The sequence below is a fragment of the Ranitomeya variabilis genome, chromosome 3, assembly GCF_051348905.1.
Source record: "Ranitomeya variabilis isolate aRanVar5 chromosome 3, aRanVar5.hap1, whole genome shotgun sequence".
Lineage (NCBI taxonomy): Eukaryota > Metazoa > Chordata > Amphibia > Anura > Dendrobatidae > Ranitomeya > Ranitomeya variabilis.
The window spans coordinates 198,474,561-198,500,724 of NC_135234.1; the positions used below are offsets into that span (position 1 = coordinate 198,474,561).

General features: G+C 42.1%; 1 protein-coding gene across 1 annotated transcript in view; it reads right to left on the minus strand.

Annotated features, from left to right (window-relative positions):
• Window positions 1-26,164, minus strand: part of AMPD1 (adenosine monophosphate deaminase 1) — a 130,433-nt gene that overhangs the window by 11,073 nt on the left and 93,196 nt on the right. Inside the window, exons 9-11 of the mRNA XM_077294971.1 lie at window positions 19,530-19,693; window positions 12,898-13,024; window positions 11,955-12,118 (exon numbers count right to left, since the gene is read on the minus strand). Coding sequence (XP_077151086.1) covers window positions 11,955-12,118; window positions 12,898-13,024; window positions 19,530-19,693 — 455 coding nt within the window. The remainder of the gene's footprint in view (window positions 1-11,954; window positions 12,119-12,897; window positions 13,025-19,529; window positions 19,694-26,164) is intronic.

A 26,164-nucleotide genomic window follows, 5' to 3' on the forward strand; every position in this document is an offset into this window, starting at 1 on the left:
AGAAGTACAAGCTGTTCGGTGCTCAGAGCTACAGCCAAGGTAAGGAGGGCTGAAACCTGACCACCACTGGACAAGACAAATGAGCTGAAACCTCAGGACTGGGCCAAGAAGTATCTGCACACAAGTTTTTCAAATGTTTTATGGTCTGTTCTGATGAGAGTGACTCTTGATGGGCCAAATAGATGTGCCCATGTCTGGCTCAGTAATGGCACAGACATTCTCTTTGACTCAGACACTTGCAAGGTGGAGGTGGGGTACTGCTATGGGCTGGTATTATTAAAGATGAGCTAGTTGGACCTTTTCAAATTGAAGATAGACTCAAATCAACTTTGAATCCTACTGCCAGGTTTTAGAAGACACTTTCTTTAAGCTGTGGTACAGAAAAACGTCTGTATCTTTCAAGAAAACCATGATTGTTATGCAGGACAATGCTCCTTTGCATGCATCATAGTACCCCACTGCTTGGCTAGCCAATTTTTGGTCCCAGTCTTGATTCTGTGTCTTGTTCAGTGGTGGTCGGGTTTCAGCCTTCCTTATCTTGGCCGTTTCTCTGAGCACTGAACACCTTGCACTTCTGAGCACTCTGTGGGGGCTGTAGTTCTGGAATATGATAGCACTGGAGGATTATGGGTTCCTGGTTGCATCGCGCTTGATTTTTCTCAAATTTTTGGCTATTATTGTGCATCTTTTTTTTTTCAACACGTTTTTGAGACCTGGTTGACTATTTGCAACAAAGCTTTTGATGGTTCTGTGATCACACATCAATATCTTAGCAATTTCAAAAGTGCTGTATTCCTCTAAGACTTTTTTGACTTTTCAGTTAGTTAAATCTCTTTTTTTGGCCTATTTTGTCTTAGGAAAACAAGTTGCCTAATAATTCTGCGCACCTTAATATATGGCGCTGTTAGGCCTCACCCTCCCTCATTGCACAAATACACATCACTTGATCTGTTTCATCCAATAAGCATGGAGGTTTATAGACCTTGGAGTAGGAAAATGTGCAAAAAAATACTCGCTTAATTCTGCATGCAGTGTATATGTTAGGGTAATCCTTTTTATCTGTTAGCTAAAACCATGATTTTCACAGATTAATTGATTTATCTTCTATCCAGGGTCTAGTCAAAAGGTATCTGGCATATAAATGATATTCTCTATCTAAAGTAACTTTTTGATCATCAGGAGCTTGTACAACTTTCGTTCCCCTGTTAGTATAGTACTATGATAATCCCTGGGATTACAAGTCAATTGTTGTAGAAATAATGTCCTATTACTTACACATATCTAGTCTGTATTTTATACACAACCTAGTAATTATTAGTAGTTTACAGGAAAATGAATCCTCCTAATCATCTCCTTTATAACTCTATTGTATACAGTGAGACTTGTAATATTGACAACTACTTGAAGACAATGGTAGAGGTAATAGGGATGTGAAGCCAAATCCAGCTAAGTCTGCTATTATTGCTAAATAGTCATTTTCCCATAGGGTGGATAAGGAATGTGTTGAAGCATTTGGCAATCAATGAATCACGTGCCTACTTTAAAGGAGTTTTTGGACTGGAGTTGAAAAGGGTAGAACAAAAACTAAAATGGCATCTAATGTGGGTCAGAAGATGGGAGAGTCTGGATAAAACGGCTGCTAATTACCTTTGTTTGCCTTATGTATATTATACAATTAGTGTAGAGAGTTGGCCTCCTTCTAAAATCAATTTAGATATAGCCAAAAATATAATTGTTGTTTTAGAGCCTATTATGCAGACAAATACAGAAGTAGAATGAATGATGCCTTTCCAAGATTTCTTTTTTCTTTATATCCTTAATGTTATACATTAGGTCCTAGTCACATTGCACTTAAAGAGGTTGTCCCATCTTGTTAAATCAGTAAAATTGCAAAGGGTTTTAAAAACCAAGCAACCTTTCAATTTGCCTCTTATTAAAAATCTCCATTCTCAAGAGCAGAAGTATTTTTACTTTTATACGGTAGTTTACAGCTCATTGCCTAGGCTATTAGCCAACACTATAGTATATCAGAGGTGGTCAGTTTTTATACAAGGAGCTTATTGTAGGTCTTACAAGCTCTTTGCTATAAAGTCTGCAAGTGTTGCTTTGAAGCTAGCCTGATCACTGGATCCCACCAGCTTAAGTCCACCTGCACCTTCGATACTACCTCTGCTTGTAGCATGGGAGAGCACAAAGTTGGGACAGTGGCCCAACTATCCTGCTGGTCCTGTCAATTTTCAGGAGCTCACCACCCAACAGCAAGCAGGATGCCAGGAGGTAGGGAGCTCCAGAAGACAGGAGACAAGTCATATGAACATGATGTATAAGCCAGAGCTTTCCCAGTGTATGTGTCAAAGGGCACTGCTTACGCAGTAGAAAAGGGGCCTTAATGTTACAAAAAATCGAGTTGAAGCAACATAAAGAGTAGAAATGTTTCCTATTATGCATGGTGATATAATGCTAATGCCTAATAGCTACAAATATGAAATCACTTTTATGAAGAAGCCAGAAAACTTATGTCTACCTGCAAATGTTGGATTTTTTTCCGCTGTTTTACATGAATGCATATTTCTCACTCTATGTTTGGGTGGGTTCCTCCCGGGTCTTAGGGTCATCCAGAAATCTGTACAAAGTGGTTCCATCTCGGACCACAATGCACGCACTGACTGCAGGTCTCCCGACCCGAGTGAGACAGACTCATAGAAATATATGAAGCTACCATGCTCCGGTCGGGAGGCTCATGGACTGAGATCTGACCTATTTGCAAGGACATCTGAATGAGCCCTCAGTTGTGTCTCCCTCAGCTGCTCCTTCTCCTCTCTCACAGCATGCATTCCCACACTGAGGGAGAGATACTGCCACTAAGTCTGCTCCTCCATGTCTTCTATTTAGTGTTTCACACTAGACAAATACATTGGAAGCTGAATGGGTTTAGAAACATTTAGAAAGACCATGCAGACACAGGCAAGGAAAGAGAACTGCAGGCTGCAGATAGGGGAAGAAGATGCCATTTTCCATTATAAGGCTACATGTTTCTTCTTGCTACAAGTGTCATCAGTGTTTTGGATCTGAGTGTCATCGATGTTTGGTCACTGTCAATTTTTAACATTAGTGTTTCATCAGTGATTTTCACTTATGGATAAATAAATAAATTACAAAGCTTCTTCTATCCTTTGTAGTGTTAATCAAGGACTGCACACTGATGTTATCCGTGATTTTCACGGACCCATAGACTTTTTTTTAGTACTTTTCATCCATCATGCCAGTAAAGAACATAAATTATTTATTATTATATTATTATTATCACATTATTATTGTTATTTTTACATTGACACACTCCAAAAAATCCCCTACAGATATGTGAACAGCCCCATAGACTATAATGGGTACGTATTGTATCTGTGAAAATTACAGTAAGAATACGAACTTGAAAAATGGATGTCTGAATGACGTTTTAGAGATTCAACAAAGTTTCAAATACTACTGACTGATGAAAAAAATTACATTGCTAGGTAGGGTTTACATACTATTACTTGGTTTTGAGATATATATTGTATAGCACAACGTAAGTTATCAATATTGATAATATTTTTTTACATCTCCAAAGGATGTGCTGGCATCTTATAAATAAGGTATCATAAATGTGCCATATTCCATCATGGGTAATCCACCAAGGAGGATTCATAGAGGTTTGTACTTGTCCCTGTTCTGCTGCCAGGATTCATTGTAAGCAGGCAGGGAACTAAGACTTGAAGAGAAGTTCCACCCTAAACTTATTTATACACGGATGCAGAACATGCAGTGTAAATTTAGCATTGGGGTGGAATTGATTTCAGTGCGCGCTGTAAGTATGTACATTTGTATGCTACAGAATATACTCCAAATACACAATAAACCAGAAAACACACAAATCCTTTCAGACTTACAAGTACTAACCAAAGAGTATAAAAAAATGGAGTATATTAGTGATAATAGCCAAAAAAGAAAAAATAAATATAGCTTTTATTTATACGGTTAAAATGACCATATATTCACAAAACACTCAATAGGGTCACTACAAATATCAGTCTTATGGCTCATACCAGTGCAGAAAAGTGGGACAAGAGTCATACGATTTTCTAGTACAATGCGATTTTTAGCACCTAGCATCCGAATAACATCCAATTTACATGCAAATGCGATCCGACTGCAATGCGATTTTAACATGAGCTTTTACATATAGTACTTGTCTGTCATTTGCACATAGTTTTCAAAGGAAATATTCTTCTCTCTCTCATATCTATTCTTGTGAACCCTCAATGGATGCGGCAGAATAGGTGGTTATAATGCCGTAATGTTAAACCGTGAATACAACAGTGATAAAGAAATATAGTTACTGACTTAAATCTATTTACCAAAAGATGTATAGGAATAGAATATACTAAAGCAAAATATAGAATGAGAGTTCACATAAAAATTGTCTCCTTACACAATATAGATAAAAGCAGAGCAAAATTGATTCATGAGGATCAATAGCTAACTATAGATACAGCAGGCCAAAACATAAATAAGTTAGTGTACTTACCTTATAAGGCAGTGGTCCCCAACCTTTCTGACCTTGAGAGCCACATTCAGCACTGAGAGAGGGTCGCGAGCCACATCCAGCTCTCACCTCCTTCAAAGTAGTGTCAACCATGGCCCCCATTACAGGTATAATGATAACCAAAGCTTTTCCACAGAAATCACTCCAGAGCAGTACACTGAGATCCAGGGGTTCCCACAATACCCCCATTCAGTATTCTCCCAACACACTGTCACATCCAGCTTTGAGCACCTCTTCTAACAGGTAGTACAAACCTCCAGCGTACCATACCTAAAACATCTCTAAACCCTTTAAGACCAGTAAATGTGCATCCAGATCTGCAATTCTGTGCAGGGCTACTCAGAAAATTCACCATTTTGAGATGTGCTCTTTATACCTGTTTGCTAGACCTGCACCTAATGCATCAAGCTGGCAGACAGTCGCGAGCCACAATTCATGGGGCTGCGAGCCACATGTGGCTCCCGAGCTACAGGTTGGGGAGCCCTGTTATAAGGTATAAAACAAGCCCACAGCAATGCGTTTCCCCCAGGAAATAGAAGCCAGGGTTCCTCAGAGGACTTAGTGTGCTTGCAGATTAGATGTCTCTACAATGAGGTACAAATCTCTAGGATAATAGGATAATGTGTGTCTCTTACCAGTGAGAAAGCCATTTTTTCAATACTCCAGCCAGGATCAGGCGGAAATTGTCATGAAATTGTAGATGGAAAGCAACAAGCATTCCAACTGTACCCCTACCAACCTTTTGTCACTGGTAGTGAGTTCGTTAGGGGGCGGTACGATGTTTGGAACGCAAATGTGCTCCACTGATGCCGGACGCAGCCATGCGTCACCAAAAGTCATCATCATTGGGTGTTCCAGTGTGTGGACACCAACAAAAAATCATTGGGAATGAGGTCATATCGATGTGATATGCCGTGTATAGCAACCACACTCACTTAATAATTGGGAAAAATAGCGTAGAACTCAAATTACAGTATACCCAAGCATCTCACAACACCTATAACATTCATATACATAATAGGCTACAGTATACAGCTTGTAATAACCCACATATAAAATGATCAATACATGTTCATTATGTTCAATCATATGTCTGATGATATTAGAGTCTAAGACTATAAACATTTTAATGTGCAAAAGTAGGAAATACATATGTAGATAAAGAATACGTGTTATTCAAAATTAATTAACAACATGACAATGGAGAGGGGGCCACCTCGGCACTATACATAAAATGAATCAATCGCAATTCCACCCGCGGCTGTTAGGGGCACATGTCAGCTGTTGAAATCAGCTGACATGTGCTAGAAGATGTGGGCTCAGCGCCAGAGCCCACATCAAAGGAGGAGACCTGACATGTGCCGTACATGTATGGTGCATGTCATGAAGGGGTTAAACTAAAGAACAGAGTAAGAATACAATAAGAGTTTGGCCACGGAGGCCTATAATCCAGACCATAGTTTTTTGTCAGGTTAAATATGGCAAGCAAGACTTAATGAAACAATCTAGATAAAGCTGGTGAAGTCGCCAAGCCTGGTTGACTGTTGTATAACTGATCACCTGGAACGAAAATGACTTCATGTCTCCATGATGTTTTTGGACAATGTGATGGGCTAATGGGGTATCTCTTGTATGGTTAATATCCCCAACACCTATCCTAATTTGCAGTTGTCGTTTTGTCTTTTCTATGTAGTTCATAGGACAGGTGCACGTACATAGGTAAACTAACCCTGCGTTTCTACAGTTTGCAAAGTCCCTGTTATTGTAGACTCTCCTTGTGACCATGCTTGAGAATGTCTTAGATCAGTCCTGGATAAAGTGCAGCCCGTGGGCCACATACGTATGTCCCTCTGGTTGTCTCAGTCCGGCCCCTGGACCAAGACAGCCGAGGGGCTGAAAACAGTGGCCCACAGTCCGCACCATGCCCGCTCGCTGTCTCCTGTATTTTTCAGACTATAAGAGGCACTTTTTCTTCCAAAAATGGGGAGTGCATCTCATAGTCCAGATGTAGCGGCTTTAGCTGTTGTGGGTAGGATGGGGAGCGGCATCTGCGGAGCAGCGGGTCCCAGGAGGTTGCGGCTAACTCCTGTGCCCGCTGAAGAAAAATGAATATTCACTGCATTCCACGTCCATGGATGTGGAGGGAAATGAATATTAATTTCTCTTTAATAGCATCTTGGTATGATTGGCCTCCCAACCCTGGTTCTGGTATGCATGTCCCATTAGAAAACATTAAAAAGAAAAAAAAACATTACATTTATCTTCCCAGCGCTCCCTCGCAGCTTCTTGTTCCCATGTCAGCAGCTGCTTTATGCTTGTAAGCAGCGCATGGCAGGGATATCATGCGCTGCTCTCAAGCAGAGCACAGCTGCCAGAATACTCACTGCTCTGCATGCTGGGACTGTGCTTACAAGCATAAAGCAGCTGCTGGCATCACAACAATTTGCTACGAGGGAGAGCCGGGAAGGTAAGTTTAATGGTTTGTTTTTTTTTATGTTTTCTGATGGGGCCATGCATACCAGGATGGGGGTGGGGGCCAGTTATAAGGATGGGGCCATGCATACCAGGACCGGGATAGGGGCCAATCATACCAGAATAAGGATGGGTCCATGCATACTAAGACGAGATGGGGGCCCTGCATACCAGGATAGGGAAGGGGCAATGCATGCTAGGATAAGAATGAGGGTGATCATTCCTGCCAGGAAAGGGATGAGAGGGACCATTCCTACCAGGATAGGGATGAGGGGGACATGCACACCAGGATAGGGATGAGGGGGCCATGCATACCAGTATAGGGATGAGGGATCCATGCATACCAGGGTAGGGATGAGCAGGCCATGTGAATCAGGATGGGGATGAGGGGACCATATATACCAGGATAGGGGATATTAAGTACAGAATTGACCACATTTTTTGCTTCAATTTTTTTTCCTAATTTCCTGCTCTAAAACCTAAGTGCATCTTATGGTCTGTTGCGTCTTCTAGTCCAAAAATACAGTATATCCACGCTGACTGCATTGGTGGAGGAGTGGCCTTAGGCCACTTCCTCCACCAATCAGTGTGTAAAACAGCTGATGCGAAGACATAATTTCAACGTGCCAGCTGTGTACTGCGGAGAGTCAGCGCATCGGAGACACTGAGACAGGAGCAGAAGCAGAGTGCCATGGAATGAGACCGAGGTGAGTATGTGTTTTTTTTAGTTATTTACGTTCCATATTTTTCAGCGTATAAGACGACTGGGCGTATAAGACGACCCCCAACTTTTCGGGGATCATCTTATACACTAGGTGTCGTCTTATACGTCCCCACACATTACCATACGAGGCTCCGCCCCCACACATTACCACACGAGGCACTGTCCCCTCACATTACCACACGAGGCTCTGTCCCCTCACATTACCACACGAGGCTCCGTCCTCACACATTAACACACGAGGCTCCGTCCCACCACATTACAACACGAGGCTCCATCCCCACACATTACCATACGAGGCTCCGTCGCCACACATTACCACACGAGGCTCCGTCCCCACACATTACCACAGGCAGCACTTCCTTTCTATGTAATTCAACCACTTCAGCCAAGGTAAACGTACATTTAATTGCATCTGTATTCTCCCTAACAAAATGAGCCAAGAAGAGTCGCCAGGTCCATCTCACAGGCCGCAGGAAAATCCGGACAAAATGACTATACATTTAATTGTGTTTACAGAGAAATTTTAACTTAATTTATGTTTCGTTATGAAATCTGTTTAGATGCTGGAATGAATAAAAAATGCACATCTTACTGAATCCAGTTTGTTTTTGATTTTACACTGTGAATAAAATGTATTATTAGTATTATTCAGATTTTTAATGATTATTATTGTTATTAACTTAATTTTAAGTTAATTTACCACCTGCGTAAGCGCTATTGAATGTTGTCATTATTTACTTTAGTTTAATCACTAGCAGCGTTAATTAGATAGCAATGAGCGTGCCGAGCGTTAGCTGGCTGGAAGCAGCTAGTATAATATATGAGTTTTACTTTTTGTATTGAAAAACTGAAATAAATTAACTTTTTGATGATATTCTAATTTTGCGTGAAGCACCTGTATATATAACTATCATATTAATATATACTATATATATCAATATAGATCAATATGGTGATTAAAACCATTGGCCGTTAGGTGGATAGTTGTTTGCACTTATCCAGTAAAACCTTTGAATGCCGAGGATTCTTTTTCCTTTCAGTTGTTATTCTTTATAAATTCTGCACACAAACAAGGTCTGTTAATAAAAAGCGACACCAGCTGGGAGATCATGGGATTGCTAGCATTCGGTGCCAGAGGCAATGCAATTACATGTTTAAGATGGCACTGTTATTAACCCTTTCTCATCTTTTCTGCATAAATGAACCAACCAGTGACCCTGGTTCCAGATGCTTGATTATTAAAAAGTAAAAAGTTCCAAGGAGAACTAAGTTATCTAGATATGTAAAGTTAAAACACCGTTATTCTTTTTTTGAAGGCTATAGGGTAAAGGAAATACTTTTTATCATAAAGTTAAAAGCATTACAGCATTTGGTAATGGCTGAAATTGTGGAGAAATTTTACAAAAGCCTAACATCTACCTTGTAAAAGACAACGTACAGAATTACTAGTTTTGATGTGAAATCTTGATCCAGCGATCTTTCTGATTGTCAGCAGTGGAAAGACGCATTTTTCACCCTTAATGGCAAATTGGGTCTGTGCCTTTTATAAGAGAATTTCTTGCTTTCCACATGAGGTTTATCAATTCAAAAAGATTGAATGTAAAGAAATTTTCAAGGTCTATTTTTTTACTGCATAGGTATTCTCTGTAAAAATAACGAAATCACCCTGCTGCTCCAGCGCTGCATCTCTGCTGCTGCTCCCAGTCTTTCTTGATATGGCAGCAGAGTTGATATTATGACTATAGCACATGACTACTGCATCCAATTACTTGGTTCAACAGTCTCTTGTTGTCTATATTGGCATGATTGATGAGCCCAGTAATTAGCTGCAGTGGTCACGTACTATAGTCAGGAGCAGAGAGGCAGCGCTGAAAAGGGGGTAAAAAAGGTACATTTCCCAAATTTTAAACAAAGGAGTGATGTAAGGAAAAAACGGAAAACCAAAGGGGTATTCCCATCTCCAAGATCCTATTTCAATTTGTAGTAGGTGTAATCATAAGCATATTAGCATATACCTCCAGTTAGAAATGTAGCATAGTTCTTCTGACAAGTTCTGTCGCTTACCCCATATGCAGGGCACTGCAGTAACTTGGATATCCATTGTTATGACCACTAACAACTAACTACAGTAACTAACTAACTGTATGATACAGGGGTTTACAAAAGTTTTCACCCCCCCCCCCCTTGGCATTTTTTGTATTTTGCTATCTGACAACTTGGATTTTCACAGTTTTTTAGAGTTTGTGTCAGTTCATGTAAAAAACATGCCTACAACTATGGATATTTGGTTTTCTTTCAATGGGAAGCAAACAACAAATAGGACAAAGTAACTGAAAACTTTAGTGTACATAACTATTCACCCCTTAAAGTCAGTACTGTGTAGAGTCTCTTTTTGCGGCAATTACAGCTGCAAATCACTTTGAATAAGTCTCTATTAGCTTTCCACATCTTGCACTGGGATTTTTGCCCATTCCTCAAGGTAAAACTGCTCCAGCTCCTTCAAAATGGATGATTTTCTTTGGTGAACACAATCTTCAAGTCTGACCACAGAGTCTCAATTGCATTAAGGTGGTCTGGGCTTTTGACTAGGCCCCTCCAAAACATTTACACATTTTCCCTTAAACCACTCGACTGTTGCTTTACCAGTATGCTTTGGGTCATTGTCTTGTTGGAAGGAGAACCTCCGTCCCAGTCTCAAATCAGTGAAAGACTGAAACCGGTTTTGCTCAAGAATATTCCTGTATTTCGCACCATCCATCTTCCCCTTGAAATGGACCATTTTCCCTCCATACATTTCAAGATTCTCCCAAATGTCTTTCGGCAAACTCAAAATGAGCCTTACAATTTTTGTGTATAAGTAAAACTTTTTTCTGCCCACTCTATCATAAAGACCACCTCTAGGGAGTGTACAGCTTATTGTGGTCATATGGATACTACAGACACTACAGTCTCTGCTTGGGATCTCTGAAGCTCCTTCAAGGTTACCTTTGGTCTCTGTGCTGCCTCTTCGATTAATGCCCTACTTGCCTTGGCTGAGAGTTTTGGTGGGTGACCCTCTCTTGGCAGGTTTGTTGTGGTACCTTGTTGTTTCCATTTGATGATAATGGATTTGATGGTGCTCCAGGGATTAACAGAGATTGGTATATTTTTTATAACACAGCCCTTACATGGACTTCTCAACAACTTTGTCCCTGACTTGTTTGGAGATCTCCTTGGTCTTCATAGTGTTGTTTGGTTAGTGGTGTTTCTTGCTTAATTTTGTTGCCGCCTCTGGAGCCTCTCAGAAAAGGTGTGTATATACTGACAGAGTATGTGACACTTAGAGTGCACACAGGTGGACTTTCTTTCACTAAGCATGTGACTTATGCAGGTAATTGTTTGCACCAAAAATTTTAAAGAGGCTCCATGGCAAAATGGGTGAATACATATGCACATACCAATTTCTATTTATTTTATCCCATAAATTTAATTTTTGCCTATATTTTTCTCACTTCACTTCACTCACCAACTTAGACGATTGATTGCTGATGCAGCACACACAAATTGGATTAAACACATATTTAAACACAGGTCATGATTTAAAAAAAATAGGTAAAAAGTCAAAGGAGTGAATACTTTTATGAGCCACTGTATATCCTTAAGATATGCCATAAATGACCAGGACATATTCATATCATAATACAAATATATTGCCAAATGTTCCATGTGTCCTCACATCCTCAAAGCGTTTTAAAATCCTCTAAATGAAAACTAAATATATACAGTCTTTCTTAAGCATTCCATTGTTTACAATCGAAGGCTTTTCTTAGGCATTGCCATCCTAGTTGACATGCTTTCCGCCACACTGGTTTTTCTACAAGGTTTTCTCAGGGAGATTGTTTTTTTTCTGTTATACCCTCACTATAATATAGGGAATGGGGACGGTTATGAGGTGTGAGGTATGCTGCTCTGCTTTATTCCACCTTGTGCTATAAGATGTTTTACACTTGTTTTTTTCTTTTTTACCTGAATCTTTTATTCTGTAATGTTTTTCTTTTGATTGTTGTTATGCACTTTAAGAACAATCATACGAATATATCATATTTGAAAAATTCTATGTATGGGAAAATTGGACGATCTTTGTATTTTATCCCATATGCCCAACACAATTCTTAATATGGAAGACTTGTGTCATACCTCCTCAGGTTGTTGAGCACTCTGATGTTGGCATACATGTAGTATATATAATATGAATATGATGGGTTCTTCTCAATGGACCAATCCTGGGGAAATGGACTCTTTGATGAAAACATGTGGCCGCTGTGTTTAGACTCATCATCCACACTGTCAAATGCAGTTATCTGTTAAATGAGAACACAAGAGTTATGTAATTAATATGCTAGCAAAAAAAATCCAAAAAGTTTTATGGCCAGAATCAAACATTGCTGAAATCTTCCGATGTTCAATCAGCCCAGGAACCTTCTCATGGATTATATTTGAGTTTTGTTACAGATTTTGGTGCCGTCAACAATGCACTGTGGGTTATTTTCTATGCTGTAAGTGAATAAAGTTTATTAAGATCCAAATTTCTTACATAATTGTGAAATTTCACAACCTAAATCATGCAACAAATTTGTAATCTGTGAACCTGACCTTAGAGGGGTTTCCTGGTCCAAAACGACAAGTCTGCAGTTATGTGACTGCAGACTTTGTGAATCCTCACATCGCACACACTGCACGCTGTGAAGATTCTCAAATGTCAGCACTGGGAACGGTGGTCATGTGATGGCAAGTATACTCCTGGCCAGAATCCGACGAGATTGGCAAGATTCTTGAGCAATCCCGGAAACAGTCTAGTCAGATTCTGTCCAGGAGTATGCATACTTACGGTCTCATGACTGCTGTTCCCGGTGCTGACACAGTGCGCACAATGTGAGGACTCACAAGTCTGCAGTCATATAGAGTGATTGCAGACTTGTTGTTTTAGACCAGACAACCCTTTTAAGAAATTGACCAATCACTGTTGTAGGTATCTGATATGCATGTATGGTTTGTATGTAACGGTCATAATAACTGTGTCACGAACATACAGTCATCAAACCCCCCCAGAGATAAACATATGCTGAAGGAGCAGACTTACATGTCTGAGGAAGACGCTGAGCTCCTTATTGGCATTTGGATTGATTGTAGCTTCAAACACTGGCATGAAGATATTTTCCAGCATTTTTCCAAAGTGAGGCACAAACTTCTGAGCTCTAAATATATCACTATACAAATTCATGATAAAGGTGAAATAATGTGTGACGCTCCACAGAAACAAATTTATGCTGTATATAGTATCATCCAAACCTACTTTACAAAATATTTTAAGGGCTTTCTGTGTAGCACAAGGATATTTAATATCTCACGTTTATATCTTACATGCAATATATTACTGTTCATGTGTTGAGACGAAGTGCTACCAAGCAATGCATTTTATGGACTAGAAAACACGGTGATGTCAGATTATTTGCTTTGTCCCATTCATTATTTTAACAATAATTACCATTCTTCCAATAGAATAAAAAAGTTTGTATAACTTATTTTTTAAGTTGTATTTTTTATCTCCAGTAGGTACATTAGCTCACTTATATTAACTGTCTCCTACATATTGGAGGTTGCTACCCTATAAGCCAATGCCTGCCCTTTTTACAATCCTTGCGAAACAATTTAGGAATTTTAGCTAATGCGATTCTTCTTGATAAGTAAAAGACATACCTATAGCTTGGATAAAAATCCTAAAACACATTGCAAGGTTTGTTAAAGAGACCCTTTTAAATTGCTTCCTCCAGTAGGGGGTACTAAAGAACCAGGTTTCTTAATGGGCATCTGTCAGTAGGATCAACCTTCCTGAGCCATCTACATGGGCATGTAGGTCATAGGAACTGAATAAACTTATCCCATCATATCTTCGATCCAATGTCTTATTCATGAGAAATCACATTTTCTTAATATGTAAATGAGCTGCTAAGATCTATGGGCCAGACATAAATCTGCCTGAGAATCTGCCTCTACAGCTTATTTTAAATGAAAGGGGAGTTACCAGTGTGAGACCTGTAGATCAGGAAACCAGGCTGTCAGTGTGGCACCCCAGGAGTTCGGGTACCACAGTAGTGCTGCCTTCCTCTCAGGGAGGGTAGTGCTATGCCTGGAGAAAAGTGAGATTCCCTTTGGCAGGTTATCACACACACAACACCTTCCAAATCCAGGCCAGGAGGGGGAGCTCAAAACCCTGTTTTAGGGCAGCTTCCCTGGATAAAGATCCTGGTTTGGAGCCGGAGTCAGGTGAGTTTGTACAGAGAGTCTGTGAGCGAGGACAGACAGGGACGGAGCACAGTGGAGATACGGGACTCCAGGAGGCTACGAGAAGGCCTCCAGGGAGTCAGTGCGCAGAAACCGGGTATCGGCACCTTGGAGCCTAGAGTCTCCGTGAAAAGACCCCAGTAAGCACGGGCTAAAGCTACTTACCATACAGGTACCTGTCCCAGGACAGGGGAATGAATTAGGACTTTGCTGAGAGCATTTAGTGGCAGCAGGGACCTCAGTTACAGCAAGCGCAGAGTGAAAGGCTTCTACCTGACCTGCCAAGGGGATTCCGCTTGTCTCTGGACTGCCTGGACTCCTAATTCACCTGTTGCCGATGCCCTGGACTGTGGCCTGTCACCCATAGTAAACCAGGTAAAGACTTACAGCTTGTCTCCTCCACCTGTGGGAAGTGTAACATCTGTGCTGCCGCAACATCCCCCAGGGGACCCCTTCAATGCAGCATCGGTCCTACAACTGACCGAACTCCACAGGTGGCGTCATGACAAACGTTGAACATTTTACCCTTTAACGTTGATGCCCAGGGCCACGGACTGGGTCGCAGCCACCGTGACATCCCCCCTTGCGACTGGACCCAGTACCGAGTACCCCACTGCCCTGCGGGCGACTCATCAGTCATTACATGCCTCACACTGGTAACACCCCTTTCAATTAAAATAAGCTCTGGGAGCAGATTCTCAGGAAGGTCTATCCCCAATCCATAGTCCTGAACAGCTCCTTTACATATTAAGAAAGATGTATATTTCTCAGGAATAAGACATCCAATTGCTATCATTTTATTCGGCTTCCTATGACCTACATGCCCATATAAACGACTTAGGAGGGCTGATCCTACTGACAGATTCCTTTTAAGGAGAGCTACTTTGAATACCTTTATCCCACAGAGCATTGCTTGTCTTATAAGTCTCTCTATACCAGTTGGTGGTCTTCACAGTAAGAAATATTACACCCTAGGTCTCCAGCTTTACTGTCACATCATAAAAGTACCCCGTCATACATTTGCATAACCTTTTTGTTCTACTCTGCAGACAAGTCAAACATCTCTAAGCATAGGTTGTGTGGAATGGGCAGGGGGTTTGTGAAACTCCTGTCAATTAGTAAGGAAATAAATAGTTACCCCATACACGACATCCATACTGTCCTAATATAAATGATAGTCAAAGTGTACTCATAACTGTCAGAATGTCCACAATAGTGTCAACCTCATTGCCTCCACGATAATGACATGTTCATAAAGCCATCTTCTATGCCACTAAAGAGTGACAGCCACAAGGCCCTGTTGTAAGTGCAAGCCATGGAGACTTCCATGCCACAGACCCCATAATTGTCATCCATTGTGCCCCCTTTGAGTCCTAACCATAGAGGTGATAAATGTCATGATCTCAACTTTATGTATTATTAATATATGGTTGAATTGCGAGAGCGGCAATTTTCATCAGGTCTGGCACCCAGACCAATGAGTTGTGTCAAGATGCACAGAAGGTCATTATGTGCTTTATAGGTTGTGTACCCCATAACAATGTTATGACTGGAATTCTACTTGGACATTTTAAGATGCAAAAAATCCTAAAATAATGCTGTGAAAAAAATTCTAATATTTTAAGGATCCTGAAATGAAACTAAAACAAGTCCTCCAAGCCTTGCAGACCTGCGCATGGATTAGTATGTTTTCATTCACCATGGAAGCTGTAAAATATGATCCATCAACAGGGGATTAATGCGTGCAGGAGCTGCAATCACATCCAGGCCCGAAAGGTCTCTTTGGCCTACATGAATAGACCTCTTTTATTAAAGACTGGTGATAGATCGGGGCCCTCTTGAAGATTTTGCATTGGGGCCCACAAGCTTCAGGTTACTCCACTGTCCATCAGTAAATATACTGCCCAGAAATGTAGGATAATGCACTGACAGCCCGCACTGGTTCTGAGAAGGGATTAGACTTTGATTGTTAAATACAGGCTCAAACCGATTGATATAAATATATCACATAGATATACTGTACGTATATATTTATCTGTTTAATAGTATGTATTGGCAAACTGGTTTGATGTTGCTTATTTTTCTTGCTTAGTAGTAATGGATGTGGTTTGGCAACCTTTAATTGAGAGAAAGGGACATTTCACACACCTTCGTCAGGTATTTTCATGGCACCTCCTGCTTTCTCTGCTGGAATAATAGCCTTTCCCTGTACCCACCCTGATTTTTTAATGGCAGTCAACCAACTGCCCTAATTACATTACACAGAGTGGAAGTGAAACAAAATAAATATAACAATGCATTCAATTTTCTTTGCCTATGTTAATCCATTGACAGCAATTCCATCTGCACATCTGCCTGGGAGGCTCACTGACTTCACTGACTCACATAATGATTCAGACTTTCTCTTACTAGAACAATGGACCATTTCGTTAAATTTTCCATTCTGGTCAGTCAAACAGAAAACTCACAGATGATACCGGGGTGTATCTAGGGGGACTGACAGGTCATTGCCCCAGGTGATTGGTGCCACCAAGGAGTTGCCAACAAGCCACACTGCATTCACCGAGACAGCAAACTGCAGCTTTGGAGTGATGGAAAGCCTAGCTATGCCTCTGAATATAGAACCATTATTATCTCAGATTTTTTTAATGAATCCTTTATGGCTCCTGAGGCATAGATATGTGAAGTGGATTTGTCATCAAAATTTGTTGTCCTATTTAGAGGCACTAAAAATGATAATGAGTTCACTAGGCTATTCGATCCACAAATATTATGCTATTTGGTTACTAGTCACTAAGAGAAAATATATTTCACTCATTGTTAAGAGTCTACTCAATGTGTACCCCACCACCTCTCTCTGCAATGCCTACTAATGGCTAACAATGGCCAGGATAGGCAGATACACAGCCAGTGACAAAACTTAAAACCTGTGGATTGCAATGTAAAATCTCCAACAGGATCTCTGACTATATGACAGGACTTGAAAAGTATTGGTCAAAGGCCTCTTTTCGAAATTCCTAAATTCAAGAACACTTGTGTGACTGCAAGCCCTGCACGCACTATAGCTAAGACCCCCATACACATTAGTCTAATGCCCATTGAACTGATTTGGATGACACTCTAATGTGCATGGAGGCCAAGAATAGAGATGACTGTTGGGGAAGTTAAATATTAGGCATGTCTGATTTCAGGCTGCAAATCCTTTTGTTCTCCTTAAAATAAGGATCACTAGAGATGTCCGGTGACGACCCTCTGATAGAGAACAGAGGAGTGCTCAGTAGAGCAAGTGCTATTGTGTATTGGAGAACCTGGTGAGATTGGTGCCAGCAAGAACCATGATTCAGCCGACAGCCATCTGAAGGGTGTATGAGGCAATGAGGAAAGTCACATCATTGCACTTTTTATGTGATGCATGTGTAACACCCCAGGGTCCTGGTTGTTACAGTGGCATTGCTTTCCTCACGGGGAGAGTGATGTCACGCTTGGAAGCGAGGGAAGATCTTCTCTATCAGTTATACAGAAACATACAACATGTTCACAGTCCAGGCCAGAAGGGGGAGCTCTGATCCAGCTTATGGGTGGCTCTCCTATATATATATTCTGGTCAGAAAGGAAAGTTAGTTAGTCTTTCAGAGGGACAGAGCACAGTCAGTCTGAGAGTCAGTTCTTGTCAGAAAGACAGAGGAGAAGGAAGCTGAGGGTCCGTGCAGCCACGAGAAAGTGCTGCAGCTCCTGGAGAGAGAGAATACAGAGAGAAGGACACATTGTAGTGAGCGTGCAGGAGAGTGGAGCACAGGAGAGAAAGAACTGAGCAGAATAGCTGTGACTGAGCTACCTCCTTGCAGAGCGCAGACACCGGTAGCCAGAAGACCGAGGTTGTGTCGACTCCAAGTGGCACAGCGGAAACCGGCAGGACAGCTGGACTACACATGATCAGTCCACCCTAACACCCAGGAGACACAGTGGCGCATAGAGCCCGGGTCATGATAGAGACCCTGTAAAAAGGCTCCAGCCACCTGTCATACGGGTTTGTGTCCCACTTTTAAGGAGGACAGAGAGAACAGTGAGGACCTTGATAGAAGCCATAGGCAGTAAGGGACTACACCACCGCGCTAGTAGGAAAGCTTTTAACTCCACCTGATAAAGGAGACTCTGAACTTGCTTCCAAGCCAGCCGGATCCTGCCTGTACTTGTAATACAGAACCCTGGACTGTGGCTGCCTGAAGTCTTCAGTAAACCAGGTAAATAGACGGCAAACCCTGTGTCCTCTGTTTCTTACCGCACCACCCACCATCTTCATCTACACACTTGGAGCCCTGGGGCCCCAACTTCACCTGTGGGAAGTTATACCATCTTAGCTGCCATACCATCACCCCAGTGGACCCCTTTAAGCAGCGTCGGTCACCTCTGACCGAATACCACAGGTGGCATCACGAACACAAGCTTTATTTCAAACCCCTTTAAAGACCATCCTTTTTACATGGGTGCCCAGGGCTACGGACCGGGTCGCCGGACTATGACACATACCCTTAAATACCGGACCCGGTACCAAGTACCCCTGGCCCTGGATGCCCTCTAAGTATGCTGCATATGCGAAGCATACGTTGTGGTTGGTGGGTCAGCGTGCCACTTGGCCTCAACATGGGTAATGATTTTTGTTGATTGCATTGGAATTGTGACACTCATTATTGCACTTGCACTTTCTATAAAATATTTGCAATCCAGTTGTGCATTATTTTCATTATCATTGAATGTAATGTATATCTTTGCTCAGATATATTTCCCATGTGGTTTCCCCTTTACCACTTTGCTGGGGATCGTTTTCTAGATTATATGGATAGTTTTAAAAGTAATCTGTCAGCAGGTTTTGCTATGTAATCTGAGAGAAGCTTGGTGTAGTATCACTTACTGGACTGCTTGCTGTAGTCTTGATAGAATCCCCGTTTTCTCTGCTGTACATATGGACTGTGGTCAGATCTGTGTATAACCCTTCCTCTGATTGGCAGCTTCCTGTATACACTTTGGATTGTTAACAAGCTGCCAATCAGTGGTGGGGGCGGGGTTACATAGATCAGTTGGTTTGGTTTGCATGTGTGACCTAGTGATAATCTCCTGCTGATAAAACACTGTGTGCTGCTCTCAGACTAAATAGCAAAAACCTGCTGCCAGATTCCTTTTAATTTCTTATCAATTTTTTTTTTATATAGTTTACTCCTCACCCTCCTTTGTCTTTGACATTCATGGGGATTTGCTATATCATAATATAATTAAATTATCTTAATTGACATATATACCATATGTATACATATATTTCTGAAACACTGTAGAAAGTCTTTAGTATAATTTCTCGCTTTGCTGATTTGTTTCTCTTCTGCTATGGGAGGAAACTATTTAGGGTAGTTCATTATCCAGTGCTAGTGCCAAACTTACTATATTCTTGGGACTTGAATCATGAATTTCATGTTGGGGCTATAAACCCGATGCTTGTTGAACCAATAGGCCAGTTTAGTCCATTCCTCAGGAGATCGTCCATAGATTGACAAGCGCGGCTCAGCGTACTGATACCTAGCGTCTTCCAAGTCTGAGCCCACTTCCTGTGATAAAAAAAAGATATGTGTATAATAGCTTTTTTGGTTTTCAGGGTTTATATGCTTTAGCCACTATATACTTTTATCCAGGTGGCAGTACTCATTAAAAATTAAGTTCCTTCATCAAAAATAGTCTCATTAGGGTCTGGATAAGCCATTGGCTTGAATGGTTCATACTTTCCTTTCTCGTACTTATTCTTTAGCTTGATTTTGCTTAGCAAACTCTTACTTTGCCACTAAGACATTCTTGATGCAGACAAGTAAGAATTGGCCATGAATTGTCATATTGGATAACACCTGTAAGGCCTGTTCTGCATTCAGCCTGGTCCTATAGTTATAGACTTCAGCTCATTCATGAGCAAATTGGCTTGTATCTATGGAACAGCAGATAACTTGATGACTATTCATACAGTCACTATGGATTCATTTTTTTTTCCAGGATTCATGACATATATGGATTATTATAGATTTTGCATTGTGACAAACGCAATGATCTAATATGAGCCTGTTTTTACGCCCATTGAGGCCAATTCATCAAGATGCACGCAATGACACTTAATGAATTTGGCACTCTTTCAGAGTGGTGGGCACATCCGTGCAAAACACCAGAAATGCTATTCCCGTCAGGAGAAAAAAAATGCTGCTACTTTTCATGAATCGGATGGCCAAGCATGACCATGCCCCATCCAAGCCTAGCTCTGCCACAGCTCAGCCCATTTCAGCAGAGCTAATCCAAAAGGGCGTGAAAACGCTAAAAGTCGCTGATTTTTTTCTACTCCTGGTAAACCCATTTCAGAACTATTTCTCAAAAGTCAGTAATTGAATTAATGTTAACAACACAGCAAGTCCTACTCAAAAAATCTCCCTGCTTCATTCAACTCCATTTCTTTTTTCAAAAACTTATGTAAAACGACTATTGCAGCTAGAAAATCCCTGCAAAGTATCATGAAGAAACTTATCCAGGTGTATTTGTTACACTTAAGAGTTTCAGATCACCAAACAAATTTAAATATTAGACAAAAATAACACAAGTAAGCACAAATTCAGTTTTTAAATGAAGGTCTTTATTATTAAGGGGGAAAAAATCCAAACCTACAGTGTCCTCTGTGAAAAAGTGATTGACCCTTAAACCTAGTAACTGGTTAGGCCACCCTTAGCAGCAACAACTACAATCAAGCATTTGTGATAACTGGCAATGAGTCTTTTACAACGTTCTGGAGGACTTCTTGGCCCACTCTTCCTTGCAGAATTGTTGTAATTCAGGCACATTGGAGAGTTGCCAAGCATGAACCACCTTTTTAAGGTCATGCCACAGCATCTCAATCAGATTAAGGTCAGGATTTTGACTAGGCCACTCCAAAATCTTAATTTTGTTTTTCTTAAGCTATTCAGTTGTGGACTTGCTTGTGTGTTTTGGATCATTGTCCTGCTGCATAACCCAATTGCATATCAGCTTGAGGTAATGAACAGATGGACGGACAATCTCCTTCAGGATTTTTTGGTAGACATAATACATGATTCCATTTACCACAGCAATTCTTCCAGGTCCTGAAGCAGCAAAACATCCCCAGACCATTATACTACCACCACCATATTGTACTCTTGGCACGGTTTTCCTTTTCTGAAATGCTGTGTTACTTCCAGTGGCGTAACTACAAAGCTATGGGCCCCGGTGCGAACTTCCAAATGGGCCCCCCCCCCCACATTCCCCTAGATACGCCTCGGACTGTTGCAGGAATCTCCTGCACTGCAACATGGTGTCGGGTGCCAGCACAGCCCGCACAGTGGTATATCCAGGACAGCCCGCACAGTGGTATATCCAGCACAGCCCGCACAGTGGTATATAGAGCACAGCCCGCACAGTGGTATATAGAGCACAGCCCGCACAGTGGTATATAGAGCACAGCCCGCACAGTGGTATATCCAGCACAGCCCGCACAGTGGTATATAGAGCACAGCCCGCACAGTGGTATATAGAGCACAGCCCGCACAGTGGTATATCCAGCACAGCCCGCACAGTGGTATATCCAGCACAGCCCGCACAGTGGTATATAGAGCACAGCCCGCACAGTGGTATATAGAGCACAGCCCGCACAGTGGTATATAGAGCACAGCCCGTACAGTGGTATATCCAGCACAGCCCGCACAGTGGTATATAGAGCACAGCCCGCACAGTGGTATATAGAGCACAGCCCGCACAGTGGTATATCCAGGACAGCCCGCACAGTGGTATATCCAGCACAGCCCGCACAGTGGTATATCCAGCACAGCCCGCACAGTGGTATATCCAGCACAGCCCGCACAGTGGTATATAGAGCACAGCCCGCACAGTGGTATATACAGCACAGCCTGCACTGGGGTATATAGAGCACAGCCAGCACGGGTATATACAGCACAGCCCGCACAGGGATGTATACAGCACAGCCGGCACAGGGGTATATACAGCACAGCCCACACAGGGGTATATAGAGCACAGCCCACATCTCATCCCACCACCCCCGATAATGGCCCCACAGTCCGGTTAAAAAGAAAAAAAAAAAACACTCTCCTCACCTTTCCTTTTGCCCACACTGCTCGTCCCTGCTCCTGTCTCGGTGGCTGCAGTCTGCGCAGGACACAGCAGGTGCGCGATGATATGACGTCATCGCGCACCCGCAGTGTACTGTCAGAGGCAGAGCGGGGAATGATGGGAGAGGGAGTGTCAGGAGACGCTCTCTCCGACATCATTGCATTGAACTATACCGGTGTCATAGACGCCGGTATAGTTAAATGCGGCGGCGGCACTGGCGGGGGGGAACAGTACAGCGGGCGGCCCACTACTGGCACCGGCTCTTCTGGCATTTGCCAGAAGTGCCCGATGGCCAGTCCGGCCCCGCAGGTCAGGGGCCGGCCCTGGGCCCCTGACCTGCGGGGCCCGGTCGCAATGGCGACCGCTGCGACCGCGGTAGTTACGCCCCTGGTTACTTCTATGCCAGATGTAATGGAACATACACTTTCCAAAAAGTTCAACTTATGTCTTGTTAGTCCACAGAGTATTCTCCAAAAAGTCTTGGAGATCATCAGAATGTTTTCTGGCAAAACTGAGACGAGCCTTTATGTTCTTTTGCTCAGCAGTGGTTTTGTCTAGGAATTCTGCCATGCAGATAATTTTTGCCTGGTCTCTTTCTTATGGTGGAGTCATGAACACTGACCTTAACTGAGGCAAGTGAGGCCTGCTGTTCTTCAGATGTTGCTGTGTTTTTTTTATCACCTCTTGGATGTGTCAGCGCTGCCCTTTTGGGATAATTTTGGTCAGCCAGCCACTCCTGGGAAGGTTCACCACTGTTCTATGCATTTTCCATTTATGGATAATGGCTCTCACTGTGGTTCACTGGAGTTCCAAAACTTTACAAATGGCTATATAACCTTTTCCATACTGATAGATCTCAATTACTTTGTTTAAGAATTTCTTTGGATCATGGTATCATGTCTAGCTTTTGAGGATCTTTTGGTCTACTTCACTTTGTCAGGTTGGTCCTATTTAAGAGATTTCTTGATTGAGAACAGGTGTAGCAGTAATCAGTCCTGGGTATAGCTAGGGAATTTGAACTCAGCTTTACAAAGATGTGATAATCTACAGTTAATGTGTGTTTTAAGGAGGGGGGGGGGCAATCACTTTTTCACACAGGGCCCTGTAGGTTTGGATTTCTTTTTCTTTTATTAGCAAAGAGCATAATTTAAAAACTGCAATTTGTGTTTTCCAGTGTTACCTTTGTCTAATATTTAAATTCGTTTGGTGATCTGAAACATTTAAGTGTGACAAACATGCAGAAGAATAGGAAATCAGGAAGGGTCAGTTTTTCGCACAGCTGTATCTATGATTCCCTATTTTTTCCTTCTTCCCTGATTATATACTTAAATTAATGTAATGGAGCTAAAAACAATTTTTTCAGTTTAATATCATTTCAATCAAGAATTTGAACAGTTTGGCCTTCTGAAGCTGCTTTGTTTACCAGTGAAAAGACTATAAACAAAAGGATGAATGACCTCGGGGAGATCAAAACATCCAACACCGCGGAGACACCATCACGTGTTTCTCAACGCAGTGATCCAGAACACTGCCCCCATCCCTAAAGGGAAATATGACAATGCATGTAGAAAAGCCGCGGAGACACCATCACGTGTTTCTCAACGCAAGCAATGAATAGCCAGGTCTTTCACCGGGAAGGAACAACCACAGGAAGGGCAGCATCCAAGAAAGGAAAACCACCTATGCCAAAACATGGTATCCATCCACAGACAGCTGTTTCGGGGTATTTGCCCCTCATCAGTGTAGAGTAGGAAACTGGCTATTAGGAGCAGTGCCTAGTGAAAAGACTATAAACATAAGGATGAATGACCTCGGGGAGATCAAAACATCCAACACCGCGGAGACGCCATCACGTGTTTCTCAACGCAGTGATCCTGAACACTGCCCCCATCCCTAAAGGGAAATATGACAATGCATGTAGAAAAGCCGCGGAGACACCATCACGTGTTTCTCAACGCAAGCAATGAATAGCCAGGTCTTTCACCGGGAAGGAACAACCACGGGAAGGGCAGCATCCAAGAAAGGAAGACCACCTATGCCAAAACATGGTATCCATCCACAGACAGCTGTTTCGGGGTATTTTCCATTCATCAGTGTGGAGTAGGAAACTGGCTATTAGGAGCAGTGCCTAGTGAAAAGACTATAAACATATCCCGGTGAAAGTCCTGGCTATTCATTGCTTTCGCAGCTGCTGGAGACAGAGCCACATGACGCAATTGATTAAAATACTCACCATGGATACGAAGAGTCACTTCCGGCGGTCTGTGTCGTCACTTCCGGGTGAGAGTGAGGACGAGCTCGTCATCTTAAGAGCTCAGAAACTGTCAAGCACCATGCAGGATCCGACTGTCCAGTGCCCAGAGAATGAGCCGCGCGGCACCAAGCAGAAAGACGAGCAGCCGTGCACCCTGTGTCCACAACGGGGGCATGGGTGACGGTGAAAGTGAAGCAGTCTTCCTTCCTGGAGCAAAGCATTGCGGGGGGATGCAGCCTGGGAGGACAAGGTACGGGCCACGGAGACAGGCGGCGGTGGGAGTGGATGGCCTCTGTGCAAGACAGTACTGTCTGTGACTTGTAGACTAGTCCTTGTCCTACAATGTGGTATCTTAGCGATGCTGGGATTTGTAGTCCTACAAACCTACAGTATGGCATTTGAGTGATGCTGGGACTTGTAGACTACTGTATATACTACATGGCTGTGTTATATACTACGTGGGCTGTGTTATATACTATGTGGGCTGTGCTATATACTACATGGCTGTGTTATATACTACATGGCTGTGTTATATACTACGTGGCTGTGTTATATACTACGTGGCTGTGTTATATACTACATGGGCTGTGTTATATACTACGTGGCTGTGCTATATACTACGTGGACTGTGTTATATGCTACGTGGCTGTGTTATATGCTACGTGGGCTGTGCTATATGCTATGTGGCTGTGTTATATACTACATGGCTGTGTTATATACTACGTGGCTGTGTTATATACTACGTGGCTGTGCTATATACTACGTGAACTGTGTTATATACTACATGGCTGTGCTATATACTAGTACGTGGGCTGTGTTATATACTACGTGGCTGTGCTATATACTACGTGAACTGTGTTATATACTACGTGGCTGTGCTATATACTACGTGAACTGTGTTATATACTACGTGGCTGTGCTATATACTAAGTGGTTGTGCTATATACTACGTGGTTGTGCTATATACTACGTGATTGTGCTATATACTATGTGGGCTGTGTTATATGCTATGTGGCTGTGCTATATACTAGTACATGGGCTGTGTTATATACTAAGTGGCTGTGCTATATGCTACGTGGCTGTGTTATATAGTACGTGGCTGTGTTATATACTACGTGGCTGTGCTATATGCTACCTATTTTGCACTTTTACAAATGTTCTACGTTAATACTTTCTAATGTTTACTTTAAAAAGTTTTCCATTAAAAATTGTCATATTCAATGTATGCAGTTTTTTCTTTGCAGCAAGTTTAGCTAACAATAAAATGCCTACTGGTAACTGAGGAAGAGGGAGTAGGTCACAAAAATTGGCATATAAGGGGTTGACTTATATAAAGCCCCTCTGCTGTATGGTATTGTAGAATTTACAATAGCTATCACTCATGTAAGAAGTGAAATCTGGCATTGTACTATACCTATATTTATCTGCTGTATCTATACATCATGAATCATGGTTTGTGTTAAAGTGGGGGCCCACTGATACTCTTTCACCCGGAGGGGGCCCTCAAAAACCTGGAGCCGGCCCTGGCCGTGAGGACAAGGCTGGAGTAGGAGTGTTGCACTGGAGTAAGTGCCTGCGCATACTACGATCTCTGGCGCCATTTTACACGAAACAAATTTGCACACACAGCGTATTCAACAAAATGGCGCCAGAT